The 20,143-nt window shown below is 53.6% G+C and overlaps 2 protein-coding genes across 6 annotated transcripts; both read right to left on the reverse strand.

Moving 5' to 3' along the window:
* Positions 1-898: 898 nt before the first annotated feature.
* Positions 899-15,764, reverse strand: CUL7 (cullin 7). Of its 4 annotated transcripts, none has more exons than XM_023545551.2 (26): positions 15,553-15,764; positions 14,037-14,720; positions 13,277-13,428; positions 12,631-13,131; positions 12,011-12,149; positions 11,714-11,910; positions 11,177-11,432; positions 10,146-10,383; positions 9,953-10,058; positions 8,485-8,712; positions 8,168-8,258; positions 7,889-8,060; positions 7,610-7,715; positions 7,222-7,317; positions 6,858-7,033; positions 6,401-6,534; positions 5,874-6,056; positions 5,502-5,605; positions 5,183-5,365; positions 3,784-3,944; positions 3,414-3,630; positions 3,028-3,307; positions 2,091-2,236; positions 1,818-1,944; positions 1,536-1,741; positions 899-1,294 (listed from the first exon to the last, which is right to left on the reverse strand). In XM_023545551.2, the coding sequence occupies exons 2-26, from the start codon at positions 14,710-14,712 to the stop codon at positions 971-973; spliced, it is 5,199 nt and encodes a 1,732-aa protein (XP_023401319.1). In that variant the 5' UTR covers positions 14,713-14,720; positions 15,553-15,764; the 3' UTR covers positions 899-970. The 4 variants fall into 4 exon arrangements, with proteins under 4 accessions (XP_023401319.1, XP_064142351.1, XP_010585846.1 ...); XM_064286281.1 differs by having other exon boundaries at positions 14,133-14,720; positions 15,553-15,763; XM_010587544.3 differs by having other exon boundaries at positions 5,502-5,608; positions 15,553-15,763.
* A 496-nt stretch (positions 15,765-16,260) lies between these two features.
* Positions 16,261-20,090, reverse strand: MRPL2 (mitochondrial ribosomal protein L2). 2 transcript variants are annotated; one of them, XM_064286321.1, is made up of 7 exons: positions 19,888-20,090; positions 18,376-18,544; positions 17,624-17,765; positions 17,397-17,512; positions 17,211-17,321; positions 16,829-16,902; positions 16,261-16,569 (listed from the first exon to the last, which is right to left on the reverse strand). In XM_064286321.1, the coding sequence occupies exons 1-7, from the start codon at positions 19,981-19,983 to the stop codon at positions 16,357-16,359; spliced, it is 921 nt and encodes a 306-aa protein (XP_064142391.1). In that variant the 5' UTR covers positions 19,984-20,090; the 3' UTR covers positions 16,261-16,356. The 2 variants fall into 2 exon arrangements, with proteins under 2 accessions (XP_064142391.1, XP_064142395.1); XM_064286325.1 differs by lacking the exon at positions 16,829-16,902 and having other exon boundaries at positions 16,410-16,569.
* Between the last annotated feature and the right edge of the window lie 53 nt (positions 20,091-20,143).

The raw sequence follows: 20,143 nt of genomic DNA on the forward strand, positions 1-20,143 counted from the left end.
CTTCTAGGTGTGCATCCAATCTAGATCCTACGCTGCCCGGGGAGAACACACATTCAACTCCCGTGTATTTGCAGTGGCTGCAAGGGTCTCTTTTTTTTTTTTTTTTAACTAACTGTAGTAAAAATATATATAACCCAACATATGCCAGTTCAACCTTTTTTATATGTACGGTTCAGTCACACTGATTACATTCATCACAATGTGCAACCATCACCCATAATCACTGCCAAATTTTCCATCATCATAAACAGAAACTCAATGCTTCCTAAACACTGAGCGCCCCCTCCCCCTTCCCTCCCACCCTGGTAACCATTAATAAACTTTGGTCTCTATGCATTTGCCTGTTCTAGATATTTCACAGAAGTGGGATAATACAGTATTTGTCCTTTTGTGACTGACGTTGGTCTCTCCTTCCCTGTGTCTGCCTTACTCAGAGGTGCCAGTGCCCTCCCTGCATTCTCTTCTGGGAGCGGTAGGGGCCAAAGTAGGGGCTCATTAGCAAAGCCTTCACCCTCTCAAATGCATCTACCCCTGTTAACTCGTCCAAGTCCCACAGTGATACTAGTCCAATTCTACAAATGAGGAAAATGCAGCCCTGCTTGGTAATCTGCCCAAGTCACAAGCTGTCCAGTGAGAGACCGAGGTGGGTGCGGAGCCCGGATGGCATGTAGTCTGAGAAAGGGCTGGAATCTATCCCTGTCCATTTAATCCCCCTGCCTAAAGCCACCCCTGCACAGTGACAGGGTTGTTAAGTCACATCTGACTCCTACCTCTCTCCCCACCTGAGCATCCTCACGCTAACAGTGACTCCAGGATGTCAAGACAGCCTCAGAGCAAGAGCTCTCCCCTTTCAGCCAGGAAAGCCCCCACCACCGGCAGTCACCAAACATACAGGCCGTGTATTCAAACTCCTGCATTTTATTTCTGTAGAAAGCCCCTGCCCTACCTGCCCCTGATGACATCTCCAGGGCTACCGGAAGGTAGAGAAGGTCTGGGTGGCAGTGCAGGAGGCATAGGGCACCCCCCGAGAGCGAATCTGCAGGGTGTGGAAAGTGAGGGGTGGGTTGGGGCCTGAGGAGCCTGGGTTCAGGGACTCAGTGTGAGGCTCCATCACTGTCACAGGGACAGCATAAGACAGCACCTGGGGCCGGTCATCATGGCGTCTCACTGTGCCCTTGCCCAGGAGATGCAGGATGCAGGAGAGGACGTCTGTACTGCTGCAGGTAGATCCCTGGCCCAGGCTGCTGACCAAATCCCGGGGAGGACATGGGCCCTTCTGCCAAGCCTCCAGCACCTGGCGTAGGAATGGAAAAAGGAAATGATAGGTCAGAGGCACCCTGCTCGCTCATCCATCTCTAGCTCCCACTCCACCACAAGCCACCAGGGTGGAAAGTCCTGTGGAGATCAGACGCACCCCCATCTCCCTCCTCACACACCTGCAGGCTCCATGGTGAACCAGTGGCTTCAAATGTCAACCCTCCTGGGGCCTGTCCTTGCCCAAAGTCCCCGTACGCCCTGTGCCCACCCCCACCTACCAGGCAGACAAGCTGATCAATATGCAGCCCCTCATCCCCATGGGCCTTGAGGACTCGGACAATGAGGCAGTTCAGAAGGTTCCGTCTCTTCTCCAAGTTCTGGCCCTCTTCATCCTCCGCTTTCAGGTACGTCTTGGGTGGGATGAGCCACACATTGCCCCTTCTTGGCCTGGGCTCCTCACTGTCATCGCGAATCTTGAGCACCCCTGAAAGAAGCGCTGGTCACTCCAGGTGGGAGGCCTCGCCAGCTCAGCAGAGGTCTCTCTGGCCCTAAATGCATACCTCCTGGTGCATCCTTTTGCTCCTGAAGGTCCAAGGGGCCTCTTGAAGAGGTGAGAGGCCCAATTGCTGGATTCAGCACATCTGGAGAGAGCCCAGAGAGCTCCAGCAGCCTCTGAACAGAGACAGCCTTGGGAAAAGACGAGGAAAACATTCAGGGCCTCCCCAAGGGTGGAGAGGAGAGAGTGAAGGGCAGGAGGAAAGGGAGGCAAGGTTTAGGGAAGAAAAGTGAGATGCAAGGTGAGAGAGAACAGAGGCGCAGAGGGGTCAGGCCACCTTCAGATCGTTGAGGTACAGTAGCAGCCACATCTGCACAGTGGACACATGCAGGGTCTGGTCCCCAAACTGCAGCTCAGCCCGGCCCAGCCATGTCCACTGCAGCCGTCTTTGAAGGCCTCGCTCCAGGCCAGGGTGGCTCTGGCCTGGGAAGTATCAGGGAGGAGGGGGAGGCAGAAAGTAGGGGAAAGGCTGGGTTAGGAACTGGGGTGAGGTCACTCCAGTGGTCAAGCTTTGCTCCTGCTACTGTCTGCAGGAAGCAGGGCCCCAGCACTGATGGACACTGTGGTTTCCCGTCTGAGCTTCCGGATTTCAGCCTTCTCTGTGCCTGCCTCCCTGGCAAGCCACAGATATCTCTGAGCCCACCCTGTGTCTATGCCTGTGCTGGGCAAGGTTTGATCAGTGCCTTCAAGGAGTTCCCCATATTCTTTTATGAGTTCCACCATGTTTTAGGAGACAAAACCATAACATGAGGAATAACTGAGGTTCTCATCAGACCAGAATATCCTGGAGGAGAAACGATGTCTCTTTTTAAGTCTGAGAGCTCCCTGAGGGCAGGTAGGAGACTTTTTCCCTCCTTTGTTGCTGCCCAATGGGAAGCTTAGCATGATGGGTGACTGCCCAGGAGGAGGCAGATACCTGCCACAGAGGGGAAACCCTTTCTGGTGGCCTCAGGTAGCCCTGTCTCCCTCCTCCCAACCACCTGTAAACAGGTTCCTGGGTCTTATAGACAGGCAACCATCCGGGAATCTGGTGCATGATAGCCTCCACACCCCACCCCTGAAAACTCTGCTCCTGCCCTCTCTTCTCAAACCCACTTGCTTTCCCCCACTGCCTGAGAGATTCTTATCCCTAAAGACCATCTCTTGCCACACCAGGGCTCCCATTCCAGGGACCCCAGGTCCTTTCCCCACCCCTCAACCCGCCTGCCCCTCACTCTTGTTGTAGAAGTTGGAGTATCGGTTCAAAGTGCCCCTCAGGTAAGAGGGCAGGCAGGTCCTGGGGCTCAGTAGGTGGCTGATGGAGGAGATGGGCCAGCAGCTCGGAGACAGGACGAGCACAGACACTTCCGGCATGGCCCCTTCATAGTAGAGGTCCTCATTCTCATTCTCCTCCTCCTCCTCCTCCTCTTTCTCCACCACCTCTGCTGCTGCTTCGACCCCGGCTTCCTTTTCTTCTTCTTTCTCATTCTTCTGGCCACTGGCCTTGTGACCCACCTGAAGAAACACAGGGTTCTGAAAAGCCTGGGAGCCTCCTCCGCTCTGCTCCGGGCCACTCGTATTCCCTACCCTTCCATTTGCTCCACCCTGCCCTGGCACCCACCTGTATCTTCTTCTCTGTATTGTCCAGCTTCAGGAGTGCCTGGTCGAGCCGCTGGAGCTGGTAGACGTGGAACTGATGCTGCAGCTCCTCAGAGGTGTTCAGGGTCTGCAGCATCTGCTGGGGGAGGCGGTTGGGGAAGCAAGGACCAATCTGCTCCAGCACGGCACCCTCCAGCCAGCTCGGGCCCACGCCCAGGAGTCGGTCTGCCATGTAGTGCCTGCAACACACACGGCCCAGGCCAGGCCTCAGTGTGGGTGCCCACTGTGGCCCAGGGTCCCACTCTAGGACCCCAGCCTGCCTGGCCCTGTGAGCTGGCCCTGACCCGGTCATCCTGCCGCCCTCATCTCCCACTCCCTAGCTCCCCACTCACTGGTAGTAATGCTCAAAGGTTGTGGCTATCTCCAGGCCAGAGAACACTAGCACGGTTTCCAGGCATCGCTGCAGCTGCGCCAGCATCTCCATCCCTCGAGCCCCCCCCATCCGGCTGCCCTGGATCCGCTGGTCGATGTGCCGGGAAAACTGCTCACTCACCTGGAGATTGGGAAGGGCACAGGAAAACCATGACCAATAGAGCAGAGCAGGCATGTGAGGGGCTGTGAAGGTTGATAGGAATGGCTGGCAGCTTCATACGCTGTTCAACACTTTTATAAAACTATTTTATAAATTCGTGAACAATACTAACAGTTATGAAAAGTGTGCTGTTTTTCACATTGACCATATCTGAAAGTCAAACCAAAAACAACCATTTAAAATAAGGGGATAAGTTGTATACATAGAAGTGGTCACATTACAAGGTTACTGATAAGAGAGAGTAACTGGAAGCAACTCAAGTAGCCACTGTTTCAGGCACCCACTACACTGTACTTTGCTTATCAGGGTGCTCATAACATCTTAGTTTTTTGTTTGCTTAACTGTGTCTTCCCCCAAGACGGTTAACTTTGAGGGGGGGGACTCTCTATATTGGCTCACCGTTCTATTGTCAGCTCCTACCATAGTGCCTGACACATTCTAAGTGCTTACTGCATATTTGTTGAATGAATGGGAATGGTTAATCAAATTACAGTACATCCATTAGATGGAATTTATGCAACAATTTCAAAATAAGTACAAAGAGCAACACTGAAAAAGGCTTCTGATAAACAGTCAAAAGAAAACAGGGTAAAAGATGATGGAAAAATTCAGGACTGGTTAATGGTATTGATTCAACATGATAAGCACAGTTAATGTCACTGAACTGTACATGTGAAGACTGTAGAAATGGCAATTGTTTTTGTGGTACAGATTTACCACGATAAAAAAAATGAAAACAGGATAGAGCATTGTGGCTACTCATAAGTAAACGATGTTAAATCACGCCTATAGATAGAAAAAAGTACACGAAAATAGATAAGGGTAGCACACTGTGGGTTACCATTTTTTAAGTTTTTGCTAATATGGCCAGACATACGCACATACATATATATATAAAAAACCCACTACCGTCGAGTCGATTCCAACTCATAGTGACACTATAGGACAGGGTAGAACTGCCCCGTAGAGTTTCCAAGGAGCGCCTGGCGGATTTGAACCTCTTGGTTAACAGCTGTAGCACTTAACCACTACATCACCAGGGTTTCCATATACGTATACAAACATACATACACCTATATAAATTTACACAAGAAATACATGTTCACTGTTTAGTGGGAATGGAAGGAAGGGGCATTTTGAGGAGGTGGGGAAGGGAGAGTGTGTGGGGAGAGGCCTGGGGTGAGGCGAGGGCAGCTTACGTGGGCAGCTTTGAGAAAGGGAAGCCTCAGCAAGGCCCCGGCACAGCCATTCTGCAGCGCCAGCAAGAAGGCTGCCCGTGGCCCAAACAGCTCAGAGCTTGATTTCTGCAGCTTATGAAAGTGTTCACAATAGCGTGGCACAAAGTCATCGTCCTGCCAGTATGAGGTCAGAAACTTGTTCACCTGAAGGGAAGGGGCAGGAGCATGACGAGGTGGCACGCCATGCCGCCGTCAGAGCCCAGGCCCCCCAAACTCACTGGGCCGAGGTGTGGCTACCACTGGAGGGGGTGCCCGCACCCCCAAACCTGCTCCTGCCCACCTGCTCCTCCACCACCGCCCGCCAACAGCGGGTCAGGTTTCTCATGATGCTGCTTGGAAGCCCCCGGGTAGCCAAGGAGCTCCAGTCGTGACTTCTGTTCCTGCCTTCTGTGGAGACAGAGAAAGTGGCAGACGCAGGGAGAGGGCAGCCCCTCTGCTTCTGGGTCCCCTTCCAAGGGTGAGGCCTGGGGCCTTTCCTGACACACTGCCACCTACAATGATGTTCCTAGAAGGGGTGACACACACCTGGAAGATGAACATGCCAGGCACTCAGGGAGGGAAAAGGTGAGAAGGGCAGAGCCTATAGTGCATGAGTGAGGGTTCAGGGAAACACTCCCAACAATGGCTCCCTGCCCAAATTCCTAGTACTCACTGGGCCGAGGCGTGGCTACCACTGGAGGGGGTGCCTCGCAGGGCTCAACATGCACCAGCAGGTGGGTGAGGCGGCGCACCCTCGAAGAGAAAGCTGCTGCACGGCTCTGGGGGTTGTGGGCAGCCTCCCGACACTCCAGGTACTGGTCCAGCAGCCAGCCTAGGGGGCTAATTCCAGCCTCATCTAGAGGGTTAGATAAAAAGTCAGGGCACGCCTCCAGGGAAGTGGGGAGAGGCTGGACCTCACGGGGGTGTAGAGAAAGTGCCATTTAACAGAATGACACAGAAGACAGGGTGGGGGCAAACAAGCGGGACTGGCAGGGCCCCTCCTGACCTTATAGTGTCAGCTGGTACCAGGGGAACATGGGAACTGGGGCTCTGGGAACAGAGATACCAGGGTAACGAGTGCAGGTACCAAAAGGGCCAAGAACATAACCTGGGCGGTTCTAGAGTTTAGCAGGAAGGAGCTGGTTAGTGGCACCAAGTAGTGGGATGGTAAAAGGGGTCAGGTGACAATGAGCTGGTTACCAGGAGAGGTGATATTCTGCACCAGCGGGCTGACCAGGGCCTCCCAGCAGGTCTTGCCCAGTGCTTGGGCGGCCTCCTCGTCAGGGAGGAAGCGATCAGCAAAGTCCTGCTCCTGGCGCAGAGCCCCGTTGAGTCTGAGGATGGGGAATGGAGTGTCAAGGGCTTGAAGTATAAACTATGCCTATGTCCACCCAGCAACCAGACCAAATGCCCACCCAGTACTCAAGACTCTCGTATGTTAACTAGCACATCCCATTCCCAGACCACCAGAGAAACCTCTTTATCCCTTCTTCCTCTCACAGCCCTCCCCCTTCCCAAACCTGAGAACACTCCAGCCCCGGTCCCAAGAATCTTAAACCTACATCTTATCCCTCCATACAACCCGCCCCTCAGCCATTTGCTATCATCTTCCCTTTCCCGTGCACGCGCACACACACACACACTCGCCCCCACACACCTAGAGCTGAGGTGTAGCAGGTTCCTGCGGTCCTCAGATATATCCTGGCTCCAGGCTTGCGCCCGAACCATGTAGAAGAGGCGTGTATGGCGACATAACTGCTCCCGGAACACTGGCCAGAAGGTGGGCTTGGGGCCCAGGACCTCCACCCCCCGAATGCGTGTGTTGATGCCACCCTGCAATGGGCACAACCTGTTTTCAGCTGCCTCACACCGGCTTCAGGGTGGGCTGGAAGCAGTCACACCCTCCAGTCTCACCCCTGGAGCTGCCTATGACCCAGGCTACAGCTCCAGCTCAAGATCTGCAACATTCCAGGGCCCAGAGCCCCTCACCTGGGGCCCATGCCCCATGCCACATGCTCTACCTGCTGGCAGCGCTTTATGCGGATCTGGATGACGGGCCAGAAGCGGTTTAGGTTCTCCAGCAGGATCACCCGGCTGGCAGCAGGCATCACATTGACCTGGAAGGGGGATAGAAGAGGTGTCATCTCCACGTATGGGTGAGTGCTGAGAGCACCCCAGTCTGCTCCAGCCCCATCCCGTGTTCCTTCCCTCTCCCAACCCTGGAATGTGTGGGGCCCTGATGAAGAGGTCCAAATACCACCTCCCTGCTCAGAACCTAATGCCATCATATAGGGACCCAGGATGCTACCTTCAATGGGGCTCAAAGGAGATCAAGGATTTACGAGGTTAGAGGTCTGGGCGAGAGGGCAGATCCCGAGAGGGGTGGTCAAATGGCACAGGGGTCCCTACCGAGGTGAGTTCTGTGTTAAGAGAGTTGGTGCTGTCACCCCCGAACACCACCACCCTGGCTGGCATGTAGCTCGAGTCCTCGCTGGCGACCAGCAGAGTCAGCTGCCTGGGATTGGGAAGGAGGTATCAGTCAGAATTGGAACCTGTCAGGTCCTTGCAGACGCAGCCTAGGGGACTAGTGACCACACTCTAGGGGGTGGTGCCTCCACCAAGACAAACACAGGGAAGTCACGAGAAAGTGCAGGTGTGAGGCTGAGCCTAGGAGTGGGAGCACGTTACCGGACCAGGATGCCCTGGCGCATGCGCAGGGTGATGGCGTGGGAGCCTGCACTGCCGTTGGACTCCCAGTAGGTCTTGGGATTGCGGTCCGTCAGCCGGCTGGCCCGGTGCGGATTGGAGGACACCTCCACCTTCTCCCAGCACTTGTCCTCCTTCACTTCCACACTGGAGCCTGAGGGCAAGTAGGAACAGGGGAGTCACAGCCTGGTGGAATGTGGGGAGGGAGAGAAAACAGATGCAGGTGTGGGGACACGGAGTGACGGGGACACAGGCACAAACCCTGGCACAGATATCTGAGGAACACATCAAAGAAGGGGATGTTGATGGGCTGGTGGGTTCGTCTGTGGTCTTCAATCTGGCCCAGCACCATCTGCAGCAGAGAGGAGATCAAGTAGCCATGGGAGTTTGCCTATAATGCTGGCACAGCAGGCCCAGGTGTGGAAGGTGGGTGGAAAGAACATTCCCAGGTTCACTAGAATCACCTGCTGTTCCAGTCCTTCCGGAACACACCCCCGTTCCCTGCCCCTGCTTCAGGTTTCATATTCTCATCCAGCTCTGAACCCACAAGCTTCCCCTCCAGCTCCCCTTCTCCCGACCTGGATGCAGCCTCCCAGGATGTTGGTGGTGAGCTTCCGGTAGAGGTGGGCATGCTTCTCACACTTGAACACCATGTCCCGCAGCTCCTGAGCCAGCTCCAGCTTCCCCAGGTGCTTTTCCAGGGCCTTGGAGATGGCATCTCGGGCACCCAGCTGGTTCAACACCACAGCATAGTCCCTGCTCGCTGAGGCCAGACGGTGCAGGAAGAGGATCAGTTCCTGAAGCACCTGGGACAGGACAGGGGAAGGTGGATAAAGGGGACAAGGCAGGGGCCATAGGCTTTTCAGTCATATTTACTTTACACCCACTGTGTGCTGAATGCTGGAGAGACTGCAATGAACAAGACAGAGTGAGGAAGTAAAAATACAGGGACAGGAAAGACACAGAGCCAGGTGGAGTTACAGAACCAAAGACGAGTTGAAAAGGAAAAAGCCAAGAGATGTGCTGCCACCGTGGGTTTTAGGGTTACTCGTTATGTTGGCGACAGGTGCACAGAGCATTCCTGGACTTGTTCTTTTCAGGCCCAGCTGTCCCAGGAGTCAATTGTGGGGTGGTGTTTTGAGATGTGCTAAGCACAGACACTCCGAAGACAGGGAGGGGGTTGAGAACGACTGGATTTGTGTGTGTGGACACTCGGGGAGTCCACCTCAAAAACTAAAATCTGAGAAACAGTTAAAGGTATGTACACAGACACCCACTGCCACCACGATCCTAGTTCTCTGATCCCTTTCCAAGCCTTCTGTGTCTAAGACTTCTCTGTGGCTCCTGTAGGGGACTCTGGTAAGTGATGGTCCCCTCTGCTACCTTCACCTCTTTTTCCCAGAGGCTCAGCTGAATATAAAAATGTGCCACTGATACTCTCAGTGTACTATACCTACGTATATATTTATCTATAATACATATTGAGCGCCTGGGTCATGCAAGTGTGATTGGATGCTAACTGAAACATTGGAGGTTGGAGTCTACCAGAGGCACCTTGGAAGAAAGGTCTGGCCAATCTACTTCTGAAAAATCAGCCACTGAAAAACCTTGTGGAGCACAGTTCTACTCTGATACACGCAGGGTTACCATGAGTCAGAACTGACTGGGTGGCAACTGGTTTTATAATACATACAGATACCTAGGTATAGATACATATTAGCTTTTGGGTCTGCTTATGCTTGCATAAAGAAACATAAAAAGGGGACATAAATTAATACCAGTGGTTAATAATTAGGGGTGTGTGAGGGGCACTGGGCAAACAGGGATTCAGGTGGGAACAAGACTTCTTGCTGTAACTACCTCGTTACATCGTTTGTGAACCATATGAATGTATTACCTATTTAAAAAAAAGAAATTCAATTTTAAAAACAAAACCTAAACCAAGAGCACAAAGGCCCCACAGGCTCCATCACACCCTCCAGAGCCTTGCCAGGAGCTGCCCTATGTCTTCTCCTTCCCAGCCTCTCCCCGAGCAGACACCGGTACCTCTCGGTCAGCGTTTGGGGATCGCAGGCAGGCCATACAGGCATCCATGGCCTCATGCCAGGGCAGCAGCAGCGCCTCAGGGAAGTCCACCAGCTGCATCAGGATTCTGGGGAGCAGGGGGCAGGAGGACAAAGGGATGTCCAGCCAGCCTGAGACTCCCTCTACGCAGTCCCGGCTCTCACCACCCTCTCACCTCAAGGCAGTCAGGTGTAGGGCCCTGTTGGAGGCTGGCATGTCCAGGCTCTGCATGAGCATGAGGAAGGGCTGGGGCTGCCTCTGGAGCTGCAGCAGGAGGGGCTTGACCTCACTCGCCTGGGCGCCCTCTGAGCTGAGGGCTCGCTCCAGATCCAGGAGGATTTTCCCTGCTGGACCGTAGCCCTCCACCAGATGCTGCAGGGGAGTAGTGGAACACTGAGTCTTGGGTTCTTTTGCTACGGGAAGAGGGGAGTCACAAGATTTGGCCATTGTTAGTGACGTGAAGGCTCAGGATTGGACAGAAAGAGTTCGTAATGCTCAATCTTTTTTTTCTAATTTCCCCTAAAAACGTTTTTAATTTTTTTTGGTACGCCTAGGTTAGGTTTTTTTAGTCCCTGGGTGGTGCAAATGGTTGATGTGCTTGGCTGACAGCTAAGAAGTTGGAGGTTCGAGTCTACCCAGTGGTGCCTCAGAAGAAAGGCATGGTCATCTATCTCCAAAAAAATCAACCATCAAAAACCCTACAGAGCACAGTTCTCCTCCGACACACACGGGTCGCCGTGAGTCAGCACTGACTGAATGGCAGCAGGTAACTGGTGAAAGTTAGTTTTTAGCACATCGTAATATATCTTAGTGGACTTACAGAACACCTTAACGACAACTTTCATATTTTACGTTCTTAACGTATTAAAGTACCTTCCCATCTGCAAACCGCAGAGCGTATCCTTACATTTAAAATCATGCAATAATTTGTCTCTCTCTACAATGGAAAGAGTTAAATGTGCGGGCTTTTTAAGGGTTCAAAACCTCTTGCAATTTCACTTTCTAATTTCACAACCTCCTTCATTCTTTGGAGGAAGCGGAATGTCCTCTTCCCCATTTGCTGTTTGCTTCCAAGTTTCAGATTCTTCCTAAGGTGCCATCTCTTCCAGGTGAAATTGCACAGAAAGCAGCACAGACCTCATTCCTACGCTTAATGCCTTCCCAAAGGCAAGTCTGCTCAGCTATTGTGTCTACTTGGCATCTCACCTTCTGCTCTGGCTGCATCGTCTGATTCCTGAGGCTGGCCCTGGGCTTGCAGCAGGAGGGCATCTTGCTGGGCTTCTAGAAGGGGTGGGTAGGCCAGCTGCCCTGCCAGGGCCTCGGGCCCATACTTCCTGTAGACATGGCAGTTGAGCAGGTCCCGGAGGGCGCTGTCATCGAGTCGCTGTGGCAGAGCCAGCAGCAGGTCCTGGGCCAACTCCATGGGCACGGCCAGCTCAGCCAGGAGCTCATCATCCAGAATCTGTCAGAAGCAGCTTTCATTGCAGGGAGCCCTGCCGGCACAGAGGCTCCAAGGAGCGCTTGGTAGGGTTGGGGATCTCTGTGTGCACAACTTCTCCATCCTGAACCTTTCCTGGGTGGCAGCTGACTCTCCCAAACAGCCCCCTTCAACACCTCAGAACATTCCAGATCCCTTTTCTGAGTCCCCTTGCACTCTCTGACCTTCACTTCCATCTGGAACCTCCCCACTGCTCTACCACAGAGGAGCCCTCCCCGCTCTGTGTGTCTCCAGGCCAGCTCTACCTCCCCATCCAGGTTCTCCTGGAGGATCTGGATGACCTCCTGATGGTCGGGGACATCCAGCTTCTTGATGAAGAAGAGGAGCTCCCACCACTCGGCCTGGGTCAGGTGCTCGCTTTCCTCAGCGTCCTCATCCTCAGGCAGTGCGTAAGGCACAGCATAGAGCTCTGTCATGGGCTTCCACCGCCATGAGGGCAGAGCTGTGGAAACGGGTCGGGGGGCACCGGGATGTCACTGCCCGCCCAGCCAGAACACGGTCCCCCTGCTCAGAGCTGACCCCTGCTTCCTCTCTGGGCTCACCTACACCCAGAGCTCCACTGCTCATTGCCCCCTGGTACTCGTCACCCGCAACCACATTTTCAATGTCTTCCTCAAAGCCCAGGATCTCCAGCATGTGCCAGTGCACCCAGTAGGTTCGGCCTGTTGACTCCCATAGCACCTGGAAAACAGAGGAAAAAAGAGAGGGAGAGGAGGAGTAGACTCACTTAATGGGGCCTAGGTGATTGGCTGTGGCCCAGTAATGAGGACCTAGAGCCTGCAGAGTGATCACCAGATAATAAAATACCAGCATATGGAGTGCGCGCGCACACACACACGCACACACAGAGACCTCCTTTCCCTACTGGTGAGGGCTCTCTTCTTACTTCACCTTTCCTTAACAACTTATGCCCCTTGTTTCCCTAACCTTCTCCCTTAGGTGAGTGAATCTTTTTTGCTATACCAGTTTCTCCTGCCTGGGTGTCATTCTCTCCCCGACTTCGCAGCCCCTCCCAGATTTTTTCAGTCCTCCAAACAGCCTCTTTTCTCTCTGAGGGGGTCAACTGCTGACCCCCTTTTACCATCCCAGTTCCCCTGGGGGTTTTCTCCTGCTTGGAAGCCCCAGCCATGTCCTCACAGTATCCTACCACATGCTCGCTCACCTGTACAGGGGGCACGCCACTGTTGCTCTGCCGGAACTCGCCTTCGTCCCCGGCACTGATCTCCTCGTAATCGTCCAGCATGCGCACTCGCATCCCTGGCTGCAGTGTATCCCGCACATATAAGGCATAGGTATTGCCACTTGCAAACTCTGAGCGAGGGCGATATCGCCTTGACCTCCGGAAAGTGGGTTGGGCCTGAGCAACTGGGAGCCCCAGGCCTGAATCTGCCAGGTGGGGCTGGAAGATGGAACAGGCAGGCCGTGCCAAGCTCCCCTGCCTGCTGGAGGCCCGGTCCCAGCGCATGGCTTGCACCAGCTCTGAGATCAGGCTGCCCATGGCCATACTGAATTCCAGCTCCAGCCGGCTCCTCTCCCCAATCAATTCCTCGGGAGCAGAATTGTTTGGGGCGCCTGCTTCTGCAGTGCTGTCGTTCAGTTGATCCAGGAGGGAGGTGGCGTGCAAATAGCGCTTCACCAGGGAGAAGAGCAGCCTTCCTGGAACCTATAGGATGCAACCTTTGGCCTGTGTCCACCTTGGCCCAGCTTTAGCCCTTCTCCCCACACTGTCCTCTGTAGAAAGGTACCAAGGATTAGGGTCCCTAGATCTTATTCATGGCTTTCGCCACCCCCTGTTCCTCACAGAATACCTGTGGCAGCTGAATGCCTTCGAAAGACATGGGGTGTTCAGAGAGTGTGGCCTGTGCAAACAGTGCCAGCAGAGCGCAGCGACTGTCAAAATCCAGGTGCTTCTCAATGGCCTCTTGCTGGCTCAGTGACAGAAGGATCTCAGTCCGGGTCCCTGTAACCCACAACCCAATCAGTAACTGCTCCCTAACGTCACCCTTGCCACGCGTCTCCTAGACCAGAGCTCTATTCTCTGTCTAGTTCTTCTACCACATATAAAATGACACAGTAGGAATGACATGATTTCCTTCAAAAACCAGAATTTGCTGTCTTCTTCACATGTCTACAGGTACGTACCCACATATATACGTGTGTACGTTCACACAAACTATACATACAAATACTCCTACACACGTATAAGCTCTGGCGATGCAATGGTTAAGCGTTCGGTTGCTAACCGAAAAGGTTGGGAGATTGAACCCACCCAGCAACTCCACAGGAGAAAGACCTGGTGATCTGCTTCCATAAAGATTACAATCAAGAAGACCCTATAGGACAGTTCCACTGGACTTGATGACACCTAACAGTGATACATACATATATATATACACACACAGATCTGCAATAGTTCAAAGTTTTCTTTTGCATAGAAAGACAATTAACTAATGAGGTTCCTGAGAATTCAGACACCCCTCCCTCTTTCTGCAAAGATGTCCACACACCCCCCTTCCCACCTCCTTTTCTTCCAGCTGTAAGAGAAAAGCAACAGATTCATTTACGTACTGATGAGGTCAGAGGCTCCTGCCACAGTGTCCTGTGAGTCCCTGAGCCGACCCAGCCCCTCTCCTGCTTCCCCGTCCTCCCCACACTGGCCCTCACCAGCATCATGGGAGGCCAGGGCTTGGATCATCCGGCCGGCGCTCCAGCGCATCTGATAATCAGGACTGCTCAACATGTGCATGAGCAAGTCCTGGACCCTCGGGTCTTTGAAGACCCCCGTGAGGGGCTCGATGCTGGCATAGGCACTGAGCACATGGACAGTGTGAAGCAGAGGGGCAGGAGGGATGGCGCCCACACACTCCTCCAGCTGCCGAAGGGCTCTCTGAATCAAGGACTTCACATCTGTTTCCATTTCCCCCAACACCGATTTGTCCAGGGCCCCAGCCTCCCCATCAGACTCCTGGGAGGGCCCGATGACCTGGCCGTCCTCGCCCAGCATCTTGTGGCAGTTGGCATAGATCTCATCGTTAGACATCCATAGCAAGATGTGCTCAGCCTTGCAGTCCACTTGGGTAGAGCCTTCGTCCCCATCATCGCTGCGCCTGAGGATGAGCCAGCGGATCTGGTACTCAGGGTGTCCGTCGTGGCCCACCCGCTGGCGGATCAGCTCATCGGGGTAGGCATGCAGGCCGGGCCCCAGGGGCACCCTGAATTCCCTGTAGCGGAGTTCTCCCACCATCCTGGCACCTGGGACACAGAAGGAAAAGAGAATAGACAAGCCGGAGGGGAGAGGTTAAAAAATCAAAGGCATCCAGGAAGTTGGGGAAGCAAATGTGGCAACAGCTGTTGGGGAGGGGTAATGCAGGGGCCAGGAGTTGGCTGCTGCAGGTTGGGTGGGACCAGGCCTGAGCAGGGGAACACTGGGGTATTTGTTCTAAGAGAACACAAAATTTGAGGGCTTAAAGGAGGGTCTCCAAGGCCCTGCAGCCCAGGGTAGGTTGGTTTGGAGCAGTGGGAGGGGAGATACAGGTGAATCCCAAGGCCTTGGGACAGGTCACAGCAGTCCTGGGAAGGGGCTGTGCAAAGCCCAGAGAGGTGTGTTGTTGGGGGAATGGAGAAGGAAACACAGAGTTATGTGGAATGTGTGTGGGAACGGTGCTAGCTCTGAGGGCTGAAGCACCGGAGTGAATGGCAGAGACAAGAGCCCCAGAGACCTGGTGGAGAGAATGGGGGCAAAGCCCTATGGGCTAGGAGGAGGGGCAGGTTGGTGGACTGGAGGAGCCTATCACTCAGATGAGCTAGACCATCAAGGCCTGTGGGGGAGACGCTAGGCCCGGGTGAGCATGCACAACAGAACCGGAGGGTGAGGGACGCAAGGTTTGGTGCCCGAGGGTCGAAGACTCGATAAGAGAAGGCGCAGCAAGGTGGGATAGTGGGGCATCAGGCCCCGATAAACTCGGGAAGACCGAGGTACGGTGGGATAGTGGGGCGCGAGATGGGGTGAGCGCGAGAATCGGTGGGCAAATGGGCGGACGACAAGCCAGGTAGGGGTAGGGGGCCGCGGCGGGGCTCTGGCCACCTCAGCAGACGATGGGGTCCTGACGCGAGGCCTGTCCTTCGCAGAGCTAGGGACGCGGGGCAGGCGATGGCGATGGCAGCAACGCTGGCGGAGATTTGGGCCGGGTCTGGGCCCGCATAAGGGGTCTAGGCGGAAGGGGGCGTGCCTCTGCGGGGCAGGCTGGTGGGCGGGCAGGGGGCGTGGCGCGCGGGGACCTGGCGCCCTGGAGCTGGGCCACTGTCACCACAGGCGTGCGCGCCGCGCGAGTCTGCGGCTGCAGGAGGGGTGGGGCCTGGCAGCAGCCAGCCGCGCCGCCTGCCCAGCCTGCCCAGCCCCGGGGCTCCACCGCCCGTCAGGAGCCGCGACTCTTTTCCGCTGGACCTAGCGGAAAGCGAGGGGCCCTGGGAGGAGGGCGGCGGGGCGGAGCCGCCAGTGCCACCTCAGCGTAGTGGTGCACCTCCTCTGCGCCGCCCTTTCCTCTTCCTTTTTGTCCTTTCTCCTGTCGCCGGAAGTACCTTCCCCGTCTCCCAAGACCAGAACTGGAAAGACTCTGGAGGTCATTTATTCCCCTCCTCCATTACAGACAAAGCGCTGAGCTGGGGTGGGAGTTTGGAAATTAACCGGGGGGGTGGGGGGGGGAGAAGAGTGGAAGTTGTATGCAGCTCTTGTTTACCCCATACTGTCCTTTTCCTTTCTCCTTTTCCCACACTTGTTCCTTCCTGTCGTTTTTCCTCCGGTCCAGTCTGTACCACCCTACCCGCCGCCAAAAAAAAACCCAGTAACAGGAACAAAAATAGAGGACTATTTTATTAGAACCCAGGGATATCAGCTTTGCGCAGCGGCTGAGGGCAGCTTTACGTAACTCTTCATGGGGGGCAGGGGCCGAATCTTCCGGCCAGCCCAGCCCCCCTTGCGGTGCCACAGCCCGCTGGAAGGCCTCTTGCCCAGCCAGCGGTTCCGCCCAGCCTTGCCGATGACCCGTTTGTTATGGTCAACGTTGGATACTCGGCCCACTGTTGCCATGCACGTTTCCAGCACCTGATAGAGCAAATGGAGAACGCATGGTGGGAGGACAAAGTCTGACAATGTTGAGGGCATGGACTCTTGCGGGGGGGGGGGGGGGCTTCTCTATTCCAGTCTGGTGCCAGCCTGTCAAGGCATCCTAGTGGTAGCAAAGGGTAGACCCAGCTCAAAGCAGCTCCTGGTAGCATAAAACACCTAGGAGCTATCACCAACCAGGAAAGACATTCCAAAAATTCCTTCTTTGGCAATCCCTCTCACCTGTACCCACACACACCTGCATCTGCCTCTTAGAAGGCAGCTGGATGATGGCTGTCCCATTCACCTTCCGCAGCAGCACACCACACGTCCCTGGGGAAGAAGCAGCTTTGGCCCCCTCCGTAAAAGAGGAGGAGGTGGGGGGATTTACATGGGGTCTCTACCCCATACCCTGCTCTTGCCCTGCGCTTTAGGGGTAGGTATGCTGAAGCTGGATGCATGCAATGATTTAGGTCAAAACATAAGCATATTAAACATATATTCATCCCCATTTTACTTGTCTTTTCCTTCTTTCTCTTTGCAGTGGACCACAGGTAGGCCCATAGGTTCAGAGAATTGTAACCTCCGGTACCCCTTACCCTTCCAAAGTGTAGAGCCCCAAACAGCTCCTTGTGCCGTACCTGCAGCTCTGATATACTGGGCCCCCCGGCCTGGCTCACTCTCCACGTTGTTAATGAGGGTACCCACAGGCAGGGCTCCAAGAGGACGTGCATCCCCTTCCCGAGCAGCAACTACAAGACAGAATTTCATCAGCACTAGATGCTCACAGCTCCCCTGCCCACATGAATCTGACAACCATCCCTCACCTGCCATTCGGCTTATGTGGTCAGAGTTGAGGATTACATCTCCAGCCTTCATGTTTTCTGTGGCAATGATCCAGCGTTTCCGGCTGCCCCCAGCAACCAGAGCTATGTGTGCTGACCTGTTCAGGGTGAGGGACAGGTAAGGAGGCCATCTAGGCAGGCTCATGTCTTCTGAGAAACCACGGAGCAGTCATTCAGACACACCATATCGCCCCACATTCCAAACTTGCCTACAGGGATCATAGCGGACAACAATGACCTTCTCCTCAAAAGGTCCTGACTTGGTTTCCTGCTCGGGCCGGAACCGCAGAAAGTCTATCATTCGATAACGCTGCTTGTGGCCTCCGCCGATGCCATGCACTCGGATGTGGCCTGTGGTCAGGACAGTGTGAGGACGTGATCAAGGTCAAACTAACTTCACTCCCAGCACAGAGAACAAGCAGTGATTCCCAACATTAGGGCACAAGTAGAAAATGATAAAAATTTTCACAGCATAGCAGCATAAGGCAAGTGGCAGAGCATCTACACGAAGTTTGGAAAAACACAGAATAATGTAATTATAATGAAGGAAATAAGAAAAGTGAAAATGTAAAGTGTTAGGGAAGATACTAAATATTGAAACTGAATAAAACTTCCAAAAAAAACTCTTCAAATTACTGAATTCAGTAGTTTACTGAGAAAGCCATGTAAGCAGTGCTAAATTTCAACTGTAAACTTTCAAATGGTGTAAAGAAAAACATCATGGCATTTCCTGTGTATGGCCAGTTTTCTTCAGTTGCCTAGATTCTCTTTAGAAGCACAAACCTCGTTGTCTATTGCTTTGTACACCACGCTCTGGTTCCTACACACATACTACATACAGAAGGAGCCCAGTAAATGCTTTTTAATTACATTCCTCTGTCTCACAAAGTGTAGATATACAGGGCTGGGGTTCTACTGTTTTTCCCCTTTACTGCTTAATGCCCTATGACCTCACTCCCACCTGTGTGGTCTCGGCCCCCAGACTTCTTCATCTTCACTGGTGTAATGGTGTACTTGGTATGACTCTTCCAGGACACAAACTTGGCATTCAGGGCCGCAAAGGTAAGGACTGGGCGGCAGGGAAGCAACACTGAGGCAGAGAGTGACTGGAGGAAGGCATTGCTTATCACCTAGGGATAAACAGAAATCTCTTTCATTTGGAAAGCTAGTTGAAGGAGCAGAATCAGAGACCAAGAGAGAAAATGCAGACCAATTTTAGCTTGTAGCTCACTTCCTTTTGGAAGTGCCCCAGATCAGCTGTCCAAAAACTCCACCCTTCACAGTTTGCACACATACCAGTGCAGAATGCTTATCCAGGTGTACATGTGTTGATGTGTTGGCACTGTTATTATTAGATGCCTTTGAGTCAATTCTGACTCATAGCTACCCTATGCACAACAGAACGAAACACTGCCAGGTCCTGGGCCATCCTCGCAATCGTTGCTATGCTTGAGCCCACCATTGCAGCCACTGTATCAGTCCATCTCATTGAGGGTCTTCCTCTTTTTTGCTGACCTGCTATTTGATTACCTCCCCTCATTTAATCTCTCCTCTGAATTATTTCTTCAATGCAGTGTTCTCCCATTGGGGCATCTTCTTCCAAATTTGGCTAGAAACTCTCCTCCTGGAAGCTTTTCTTTCCCTGAACAACTCCATTCCCCAGAGCCGCTGACTTCCACATGTCCAGGTACCATACCACCACCACCACCACCAATGCCCTTTGTCCATCTGCATTGTTTCTGGGAGTTTTCACATAAGAATGGAACGGAAGGATCATTTCTGCTTGTTCCCTGCTGTATTCCCGGGATTTCACAGAATAGGTTGGTTTGGTTTTGAATTTCGCATATACATCTGCCAAACTCTCCCACCAGCCCAAGGACTTCAGATGAGCAAGACCTACAACTACTCTTTCCTGTGACTTACAGAGGCCCGGCACATATTCACTCAGCTCATTCCCTCCACCCACTAGGGAGCTCATGATACCTTCACCTGAGGTCCCCGTTCTTGGTATCTGGCCCTACATTCTCTCATCTCAGCAATAACTCATCCTCGTAGGTAGTATATCATAATGGTTAAGAGTCCAGACTCTTAATTCACTCTGCCTAGCTCCACTACTGGCGTGTGTGACCTTGGATTGCCTATCAGTTTTCTCAACTGTAAAATGGGAAAGATAATAACTACTTTATAGAGTAGGTGAGAGGAGTTCATTTATTTAAAGCTGCAATTACGTACGCCTGGCTTATAGTAGGCACTCAGTAAGTTAGTTATTATTGAAGCCTGTGATCTGCAAAGCACTTTCGCCTCCACTATGTCGTCTGAGAACTCGGGGCCCTAAGAAGTATCACCGTCTTACAGAGGATAAAGCTGAGGCTAAGAGTGACTCCTGACCAGACTCGCATCCCCTGCTGCCCATCCGTTGCTTCCCCTCCCCGGCGGCCCGAACGGAAACTCGTTTCGCTGTGAGGCGAATTACCTGGGCGGCGGGGAGTAGGTTCTGCGCGGCGGCGGAGACGGCCGGGGGCGCCAGGCTTAGGGAGCCCAGAGTGCGGGTCAGCGCCTGTAAGGCCATTGGGGAGGTGAGGTTCGGGGGGGCTCGGCACACCACCCTTACCTTTAGCCCGGTCGCCTGGCGCACCCGGATGACGCTAACTGCTCCCGCTGCCGTCACTCCCTAATGACGTGAAAGAGGCGTGAAAGAGACACACACAAACTGTAAGCACACCTCCTTT

Source organism: Loxodonta africana, chromosome 1, assembly GCF_030014295.1.
Source record: "Loxodonta africana isolate mLoxAfr1 chromosome 1, mLoxAfr1.hap2, whole genome shotgun sequence".
In the NCBI taxonomy this organism is placed as follows: domain Eukaryota; kingdom Metazoa; phylum Chordata; class Mammalia; order Proboscidea; family Elephantidae; genus Loxodonta; species Loxodonta africana.

Bases quoted from the DNA above. Each gene is read 5' to 3' on its own strand.
- CUL7 (XM_010587544.3), bottom strand. From the start codon at position 14,712: ATGGTGGGAGAACTCCGCTACAGGGAATTCAGGGTGCCCCTGGGGCCC. The intron at 8,713-9,952 runs GTACCGGTGTCT...GTCCTGTCCCAG, and splicing joins CCCCAAACGCTGACCGAGAG to GTGCTTCAGGAACTGATCCT. The intron at 6,535-6,857 runs GTGTGTGGGGGC...CCCCATCCTCAG, and splicing joins CTGCTACACCTCAGCTCTAG to ACTCAACGGGGCTCTGCGCC.
- MRPL2 (XM_064286321.1), bottom strand. From the start codon at position 19,983: ATGGCCTTACAGGCGCTGACCCGCACTCTGGGCTCCCTAAGCCTGGCG. The intron at 16,903-17,210 runs GTACGGCACAAG...CTTCTTCCCCAG, and splicing joins CCAGTATATCAGAGCTGCAG to GGACGTGTGGTGTGCTGCTG. The intron at 16,570-16,828 runs GTGTGTGTGGGT...TTGCTCTATCAG, and splicing joins CTTCTAAGAGGCAGATGCAG to GTGCTGGAAACGTGCATGGC.